Here is a 10,209-nt window from a genome sequence, read left to right as displayed (position 1 = left end):
TACCTGAGGCCACTTTTACATCAATAAATTATCGAAGGCTACATCTGTAGCAGGATAGCTTTATTGGGCCATGCAAATAATACCAAGTGTAGAACACAATTCTCCCCGCTTTTGTTCCCTCGAGAAAGGACTATGGTTACACAAAGTGCTGCAAAGCATGCTGGGAAGCTTTGTCCAATCAGCAAGAGGCAAGGAGGAAAGTCTTTATCTCTGCGCTGATGGTGGTGGTAAGAAAGTCAGACGCCATGATCTGAGCGATTGTGTTGATGTCTATGAAACCCAGCTTCTCTGACTTCAGCACACGCTGTCCCGTTCCCTTCCAGAACCATTGCATTCCGTAAACAGGCTATGTCTGCCCATTGACTGCCATAAAGAGGCAGTCAGCTAATACAACACAGGAAGTACATCCAAGAACAATACTCAGCTTTTAGATGGGTCATAAGACATTGTCTCTCTCCCTTTGAAAGATGGGGCTTAGTCAGTAGGATGCCTGTCTATCCTGCAGAGCCCTGAGTTCAATTCCCAGTGCTACCTAAAACCAGGCAGACTGCCACGTATCAGCGATCCTAGCACTCAGGAGGCAGAGGCAAGAGATTCCAAATTCAAGGCCATACTTGGCTGTGTCATACAGTCTGGGTGTTACATAAGGTTACCTTAATAACAACAACAAAGGGGGTTGGTTGACTGGCTATCGGAATCCTGTCTTCTAAAGTTCCTAAGAAGTTGATGTCACAGATGAGATTTCTACTCCTTTGCCTTTCTCTCTGCCTTCCCAGAAGACCATTCAGAATGTAAGGGGCACACCTTCAACAGACTCATGGAGCTTCCACTCCTAAACATGGTGCTGAAGACCCTGGGGAGTGGAAAACCAGGTCTTGGTTTCTCCAGATCAGGCAGAACCTCTGACAAGCCTCAAAGGGCATTCTCAAGAGGCCCCTTCAAAATGCAAACCAATAAAGACAATCCTAATTCACTGATTTTTTTAAATGAACATTTCTTAAAGTGTCAGTAGTAAAACATGTTGATCTGTTGATTCTCATGTATCTCTACCCCCTTTTTTGAAACACTGTCTAATTTATGCAAATGAAAAAATTTAAACTTGGTTTATAGATATTGAAATTGCTACAGAGAAATTAGGACTTCTATATGTCTGGTGAATTGGGTGCATTTCGGTCAGGCTTCAACTCCCTCTCCACTGTAACACACTCCCTCCACTGTAACACACTCTTTCCACTGTAACACACTCCCTCCACTGTAACACACTCCCTCCACTGTAACACACTCCCTCCACTGTAACACACTCCCTCCACTGTAACACACTCCCTCCACTGTAACACACTCTTTCCACTGTAACACACTCCCTCCACTGTAACACACTCCCTCCACTGTAACACACTCCCTCCACTGTAACACACTCCCTCCACTGTAACACACTCCCTCCACTGTAACACACTCTTTCCACTGTAACACACTCCCTCCACTGTAACACACTCTTTCCACTGTAACACACTCCCTCCACTGTAACACACTCCCTCCACTGTAACACACTCCCTCCACTGTAACACACTCCCTCCACTGTAACACACTCTTTCCACTGTAACACACTCTTTCCACTGTAACACACTCCCTCCACTGTAACACACTCCCTCCACTGTAACACACTCTTTCCACTGTAACACACTCCCTCCACTGTAACACACTTCCTCCACTGTAACACACTCCCTCCACTGTAACACACTCTTTCCACTGTAACACACTCTTTCCACTGTAACACACTCCCTCCACTGTAACACACTCCCTCCACTGTAACACACTCTTTCCACTGTAACACACTCCCTCCACTGTAACACACTCTTTCCACTGTAACACACTCCCTCCACTGTAACACACTCCCTCCACTGTAACACACTCTTTCCACTGTAACACACTCCCTCCACTGTAACACACTTCCTCCACTGTAACACACTCCCTCCACTGTAACACACTCTTTCCACTGTAACACACTTCCTCCACTGTAACACACTTCCTCCACTGTAACACACTCCCTCCACTGTAACACACTCCCTCCACTGTAACACACTCCCTCCACTGTAACACACTCTTTCCACTGTAACACACTTCCTCCACTGTAACACACTCTTTCCACTGTAACACACTTCCTCCACTGTAACACACTCCCTCCACTGTAACACACTCCCTCCACTGTAACACACTCTTTCCACTGTAACACACTTCCTCCACTGTAACACACTCTTTCCACTGTAACACACTCCCTCCACTGTAACACACTCCCTCCACTGTAACACACTCCCTCCACTGTAACACACTTCCTCCACTGTAGCACACTTCCTCCACTGTAACACACTCCCTCCACTGTAACACACTCTTTCCACTGTAACACACTCCCTCCACTGTAACACACTCCCTCCACTGTAACACACTCCCTCCACTGTAACACACTCCCTCCACTGTAACACACTCCCTCCACTGTAACACACTCCCTCCACTGTAACACACTTCCTCCACTGAAGAACGCTTTCTCTTTTGTAACGTGCTTCCTCGGGTTTCTGCATCTTACTCTAATGCCCACCAATGCTCTTTGTTCAACACATTGTCCCAATCCACCCAGGAGAAGGCAGGGCAAATACACCTAACCATGAAAAGCATCTTCCCCGCGTCAGGACACCGAGCCTATCAATAACCCAGGATGAGGGGAGGCTGCCGTTTAGGAAGAACAGGTACTTCGCTCAAACTGGCACTTCACTGAGACCCTTTACAGTGACACAGAGTTGCAGGAAACTGTGGCAGACTTCTGCAGGGTCACCTAGCATCTGAGTTTGGGTGACAGAGCCATTGGCTTCTCTCCTGTCTGACAGTAGGATGATGTCTTTCTGGGCCAGGGTCCGCTATGACCCTGAGAAATGACTGCAGCCCTGAGGAACCGGGGAAAAGACAAAAGACACCATTTTTCTTGAGCTGAATGTCTGTTTGTTCACAAGATAGCGTCTTGGAAAGCTTGGGTGCGTACCATGGGTGGCTCTGTCCTCCAGTGAGTCCAGCACTGTTGCCTCCCTCGTGCCTCCCACTCCTTTCCAGCCCGGGTCAAATGTCTGAACTGCAGGAATTGGAAAGCACATCCCAAGGCAGTGTGGCTGCTGGCTAACAAAGCCTTCCTCGGTAGCGCGTCTCCCCATTGGCTGCCAACTTGTCCAGCATTTGACTTATGTGAAAACGGCTGTTCATTGGCCAGGTTCATTAGTGAGAAATGTTTCAACAGTTCCTTTTAACAACCTGGAATGTCCTTTGGAGAAGGCCAAATTAATGTGATTTTCTACCTTAAGAAGCTTAGAAACATAACCGCCACTAACTCAGTAATTACATTGTACTGCCAGCAACAATTCAATATTTTTTTTCTCGCCTGAGGGTTACAACACATTTGCACTGTGGGGAAGCTTTTTCTCTTTACATCTCAAAACTGTACCACAAACTCTTCCTTTATTCAAACCAGCGAGATCTCCAGCTGAGATAGGCACTTTTGTATTGCTCGGGATGACAGCTTTCTGTGTTCTTTCCAAGCACAGGGGGTTTAATAAACATATCTGGCAGGCCTTCCGTAGCTGGAGGGCCTGGGATGGCACTGTGTGCAAACAGTATGCCTGCGCTGGAGGGAAACAAGTTTATTCAATTATTCAATTAATAGATTACAGTCAAGATACTTGTTATCCTACAATAAAAAGTGGGTCAAGAACTCCAAGAATTAGGGTCGGCCCCAGGATTATCAACAGCAGGCCATGTGGCAAATACAGATCCTAGTGTCTGGCCAAATGCATGAAGACAGACCCACCCTCCATGTAAAGATGTAGACACCATGGAAGTAGGCATTCAGGATCCTGGAAGCTCACAAGGCATTAAACAGTCACAGAATGTCTTAGCAGATTGTGGTTTGAGTTTGAAGCGTCGAGTAGGGAAGAAGCATGGGGAGGAGGCTGATCTAAGTGGGGTGGCTTTAGAAGAGCCCCAGAAAGAAGAGTTATGGAAAGTCCTCCATGAAAAGCGAGCTTTTTGGTAAGGTCTCATGAATAGCTGCCTGTCTGCTCCAGGGAAGAAGTTTTCTTAGTGCAGAACATTTTAGAATGTTCTTTGTCCCAGAACATCTCACTGAAGGAACTCTCGGTGTTCGCATAGATGTGTTGAAATATGCTTCAGTGTAAGATGGGGCCACTTGTCTTGTTGTGAGGTGACAACATATTTTTCAGATTTCATGAGTAGATCCTCACAGACAATTGGTCCTAAGAGAGCAGAAGGAGAGGCAGGGGAGTTTTTGTGAGACAGTCAAGAAGGGTCCTGCTAGTTTATGGAATTTTGGGGCTATGTGCAGTAGGAGTCCCCAGAGGTTTATGAAGAGTCGGTTCCCTTTCCCTGGATTTTATTTAGAAGTTTGGAGGTAAAAAGCTGAGATACCTTTCAAGTGTGCCAGAAGCCCCATCCATAGTAAATGTGGCTAACTTTTTGGGAGACCCAAAAGTAGCTATTTACAGAAGAAATCTGTTGGGAGTACTTCTTTTCATGCTGTAGTATGGAGATTATTCTTTGGAAATTATTCTGTTTTTAAGCAATATATACATATATGCATTATTCACTGTGGACACCTTGGTGGCTAGCCCACCTTAGATTTAATAATAACAATGAGAGCTAATTGTTATGATTATTTATGTGGTACCAATAGAGCCACCTTCATTTTACTTTTTGGGAAATCACGTCAAGGAACAGGTTAAAAGTTTTCCAAAAGAAACTAAGAGGTAAGACAGAAAATGTATTTCCTGATGATGGCAATTTTCAGGACTTTCAAGAGATATTAGAAAAGTGGAAAAGTCCTTGACATCTTTAACCCTTGCCTTCGTGATATTTGGCTAAAAAGAAGAGTAGATAATTTTCCCATCAAGCAGGTGGGCATCCATCAAGCAGGTGGGCATAGGGAGTCAAGCAGATGGCATTTTTTAGATGTTAAGGAAGCTAGCCAAGGCAGGAGCCTGGAGTTGAAAATTAAACTCGTCACTCTCAAGGGCAGGGCATTCTCCAGTTCATGGGGATCTCCCAACAGATGAAGAGAGAATGTCTGTCACTGGTGACCTGGCTCTTCTAGATGAGCTCACTGACGTTCAACCAGTGCCCACCTCAGTCCCTGTCCAGTCCTGAGACAGCCTTGGTCTATCCAGAGACCAGCTCTGAGTTACAGGGTTTGGCCTTTTGGATAAGGCTGCAGGGGCTTTTCCAAGCATTGCACGGTTGCAGCTAAGTGTCTGTCTGTAGGGGACTGACTGTGTACACATATGAAGGAAGGGCTGACCCTTAAGAGACAATTTATTGAGTCAAGTGCTAGAGATGCCCAGAATGTAGACACAGAACAAAGGGTGAGCGAGGGGGAGTTTGGAGCCTTCCTGGGACCAGAGCCTGTTACCTTGGCTATTGCTTCAGGCCAAGGTTCCCGGGTGGCCCATTGATTTTGAAGAGGCAGAAAGAAGAGGACAGGGCCCAGGTGACCAGCTGGTGGGATCCGAAATTGGTCTTGTTACTATGGATCTATGTCTGCTTTGCCTCCTGAGAGCCCAGGCAAACATCTGGCCTCTGGACTAAAGCCTTTTCTGGTCTTTATAACCTTGCCCAAAGCTACTGCTTCTGTTTTCTCAAAACCAAGACCTGATCCTGGGGTCTTAGCTGGAATCTGAGTGATCACCTTCTTCCTAAGGGCTCTGATGTGAAATTCTCTTCCTGGCATTTCTTTACACTGGGCTGATTTCCTAGAAGTGTGATGTCACGCAATTGACTTCAGTGGCAACTGAGTGTAAGACCCTGGTTTCTGACTTCCAGCCACCTGACTGTCTGCGCTGTCCATGTAGAGTTTCTGTGGCCCAGACTGGAGGCTGTCCTACAGCATCTTAGCTTTCTTCATACCCTCCCATGGCTGCTAGTTCTCCTCCCCCCCCCCACACACACACACAATTTGTCTTTTGTAGATAGCAACTGAAGTATCAGCCTTCCCAAGACTTGAAATTGCCCAAGCTAGGACAGCATTTCCTAGATGCCCTGAATTACTCCCGTATGATAAAGACAGCCAGCATAGTCCCCACCCCAGAGAGCCTTCTAGAGTCATTGCACCAAGGGGAGGACTAACAGATTATAGACCACAAAAGATGAGTGCTTGAAGAGTGTATGGGAATATATAATTGATGGTATTAGTGACAGTAGAGGGGAAAGCTGAAGGAAGAGGACCATGGAGAGCCCTCATTTCTACCTGCCGTTACCTGGTGTGGGAAGTCCTTCTGTATATGTATTGCTTTTACTATTTAATAAAGAAGCTGTTTTTGGCCAATAGCTTAACAGAATATAGCCACGTTGGAAGATAGATAGATAGATAGATAGATAGAGAATTAGGCATAGCCAAGGAGATGCCATGTAGCCCTGCCAGAGACAGACATGCCAGAAGCTTGCCAGTAGGCCACAATCTTCATGGTAAAATATAAAATAATGGAAATGGATTACTTCTAGATGTAAGAGCTAGCTAGCAATGTGCTTAAGTGATTGGCCAAGCAATAATTTAATTAATACAGTTTCTGTGTAGTTTTTTCAAGTCTGGACAGCCTAAAACAAATAAGCAGCCTCCGACAACAATTTCCTTGTTACTTAGGAAGGTTAAGGGACTTCTCCCAAGCCACCCAGTTCAAGCGTGACACATGCGAGGTTGTAGTCTAGATCTGCCTGCTTCTGAGGCTCAGCGCTGTGCTACGCAAGGCTGCTGTGGTGTACCCACCAGCCTTGAGAGACTTTGTCCAAGCAACCGTGGGCCTGAGGGTGTCTGAGAAAAGGTGCCGCCTGTGCTGGTGTAAAATTGTTTAAGCAGTCTGACAGGGTAAACAAAACAAAACAAAGCATCAGCGTGATAGGGTCTCCATGAGTTCTCAGAAGATAGGGATTCAAGATGAACTTTGCAACCTGACAGGTATTAGGTAGGAGGGCTGTGTGTGGAACTGGTGTGGAAAAGGCCTGTGACATCATTCAAGGTAGCTTGAGTGGGACAGACAAACAGAGGAGAGTCCAAAGCCAAGGCAGAGACTCGGCGTCACAGCGAATAGGAAGCCAACTTGATCCATCCTCCCCCGTTTGGTAAGCTGTGAGCTGCTCCTGACACTGAGGCTGTGAGAAGGAGAACATTGCAGACTTAGTACTTCAAGCTGGTGGCCATCTTCCAAGTCAACTTTCATTCACAGCTCTGGTTTCTCATCGACAAAACCTGGCCTTAAATCCTCATGTGTTTCTGCCTTCTTCTGATTCCAAAGTAAAATACGGCTCCAGACATTAAATCAGTGCTAAGATTGTAGCAAGCTGCAGGAAGTGCTGGTACTGAGAGAGGAGCTGCTGAGTCTCACCTTAGCTGATCATACTTGAGTCAGCCAAGCACAGCTCTCGCCTCTCACAGAATGACTGAGAGCTGTGGCTCATCAGGCTCACCCTCTGTGAAATGGGTTGGCTTCATCTCTGCTTCTAGAAACAGAAAAAAGGAAAACAACGAGCTCATTTCTGAAGCTCTTTCTAGGTGTAGCCTGTATCGTCAGCTGAGGTCGCTACAACAAAATACTACCAGTTGGGTGACTTTAACAATGGGAAGATTCTGGAGGCTGGAAGTTCAAGTTGAAGCCATTGGCAGGTTCCCATTCTCCCCAGACTTCAGATGAGTGCCTCTTCCTGGCCTCCCAAGGAGTCCTTCCTCTGGAGTCTTCATCCCTGGAGACTATCTTTTCATAAGGACACTAGACCTGTTGGGTTGGGGCACCCTAGAGGATTCCATTTCACCTTAATCATCTTTGTAGAGCTCCTCTCTCCAGACGGAGTCACAGCAAAGGCTAGAAGTTTAATGTATACACTTTGGAGGCCAGTTCAGTCTGTAAGAAGCCTGAGAACCAGTTTAGTGGAAATAATATGTCAAAGTCTCAACACTATTTAAAAACCATGGTGTTAGGTCGTCACTTCCACCTTCCTTTCTCCTGCCGTCTTCCCAGCGCTCGCGGGGGATGGTCCTCTGTGCTGAGTTCGTCAGGACCATGGCCTCCCTTTCCCTTGTACCTGTGAATATCTTCAAGGATGGAGCTGATGAAGAGAGAGCCGAGACGCTCGCCTGTCATCCTTTATTGGTGCCATTGCCATTGGAGACTTGGTGAAAAGCACTTTGGGACCAAAGGGCATGGACAAAATTCTTCTAAGCAGTGGACAAGATGCCTCGCTAATGGTAACCAATGATGGCGCCACCATTCTAAAAAACATTGGTGTTGACAATCCAGCAGCCAAAGTTTTAGTTGATATGTCCAGGGTTCAAGATGACGAAGTTGGTGATGGCACTACCTCTGTTACTGTTTTAGCAGCAGAACTCCTCCGGGAAGCAGAATCTTTAATTGCAAAAAAGATCCATCCACAGACCGTTATCGCAGGCTGGGGAGAAGCCACCAAGACTGCCAGAGAGGCGCTGTTGACCTCTGCTGTTGATCATGGTTCTGATGAAGTCAGATTCCAGCAAGATTTAATGAATATTGCAGGGACGACATTATCCTCAAAACTCCTTACTCATCACAAGGACCACTTTACTCAATTAGCTGTAGAAGCTGTTCTCAGACTGAAGGGTTCTGGTAATCTGGAGGCCATTCATGTCATCAAGAAACTAGGTGGGAGTCTGGCAGACTCCTATTTAGATGAAGGTTTTCTATTGGATAAAAAAACTGGAGTAAATCAACCAAAGAGAATTGAAAATGCTAAAATTCTTATTGCAAATACTGGAATGGATACAGACAAAATAAAAATATTTGGCTCTCGGGTAAGAGTTGATTCCACAGCAAAGGTTGCAGAAATAGAACATGCAGAAAAGGAAAAGATGGAGAAAGTTGAACGTATTCTTAAGCATGGAATAAATTGTATCATGAACAGACAGCTAATTTATAATTACCCTGAACAACTCTTCGGTGCTGCTGGTGTCACGGCTATTGAGCATGCAGATTTTGCAGGTGTGGAACGCCTAGCTCTTGTCACAGGTGGTGAGATTGCCTCCACCTTTGATCACCCAGAGCTGGTGAAGCTTGGAAGCTGCAAACTAATCGAAGAAGTCATGATTGGAGAAGACAAACTTATCCACTTTTCTGGGGTTGCCCTTGGTGAGGCTTGTACCATTGTACTTCATGGTGCCACTCAGCAAATTTTGGATGAAGCGGAGAGGTCTTTGCATGATGCCCTTTGTGTTCTTGCCCAAACTGTGAAAGATCCTAGGACAGTGTATGGAGGAGGTTGTTCTGAGATGGTGATGGCTCATGCTGTGGCAAAACTTGCCAGTAAAACACGAGGAAAAGAAGCTGTAGCAATAGGGTCTTTTGCTAAAGCCTTGAGAATGTTGCCGACCATCATAGCTGACAATGCAGGCTACGGCAGTGCGGATCTGGTGGCACAGCTCCGAGCTGCTCACAGTGAAGGCCGCACAACTGCTGGGCTGGATATAAAGGAAGGTACCATCGGAGACATGGCAATACTGGGTATAATGGAGAGCTTCCAAGTGAAGCGACAGGTTCTTTTGAGTGCAGCTGAAGCAGCAGAGGTAATTCTCCGTGTGGACAACATCATCAAAGCAGCACCGACGAAACGTGTCCCAGATCACCACCCCTGCTAAGCATTCCCATTGGCTGTTGATCTCTGGACCAGTCCATAGCAGAATTGTATTTGAAAGACTCAACCTTTTAAAGAAGACTGTGGAATCGATGTATCCATGATAGTTTGAATATTTAGCTGACCTTTTGTTTAAACATGGGTCTAATTTATTTGCTATTTCATTTTGCATACAATTCAGTTGACTTACAAGTTCATTTCTCATACTGTGTATTAAAATAAAAATCCAGTTATTAACTCTTAAAAAAAAACCATGGTGTTAAATGCAAGGGGTTTTCTTAGGTCACCTTGCAGCAAACGGGGAGCAAAGGAGCAAAGTCTGCAGGCTGGGCCTCATGGGCTGAGTTCTCATGTGACACTTACTTATATGTCAATATCCTTGTCTCATAACAGAGTTCCCTCTTAAGAATAATGACCCGTGGGGCAGTTTCTAACTGTAGCACCTGTGATCTACTTTGCTTAAAATTTAGTCAATCTGAGGCTATCTGTCCAGAGATGAAGAAAGCTACGAAC

At 45.8% G+C, this 10,209-nt stretch overlaps 1 protein-coding gene across 1 annotated transcript; it reads left to right on the top strand.

Moving 5' to 3' along the window:
* The first annotated feature begins 8,096 nt into the window (after window positions 1–8,096).
* LOC130865941 (T-complex protein 1 subunit beta-like) lies at window positions 8,097–9,926 on the top strand. The gene is given in 2 exon segments (XM_057757113.1): window positions 8,097–8,160; window positions 8,163–9,926. Coding segments are annotated over 2 exon segments (1,602 nt in total). The 3' UTR covers window positions 9,701–9,926.
* Window positions 9,927–10,209: the final 283 nt, after the last annotated feature.

Source organism: Chionomys nivalis, chromosome 24 (assembly GCF_950005125.1).
Source record: "Chionomys nivalis chromosome 24, mChiNiv1.1, whole genome shotgun sequence".
Lineage (NCBI taxonomy): Eukaryota > Metazoa > Chordata > Mammalia > Rodentia > Cricetidae > Chionomys > Chionomys nivalis.
Note: the sequence above shows the minus strand (reverse complement) of the source record. Positions and strands in the feature narration are given on the sequence as shown.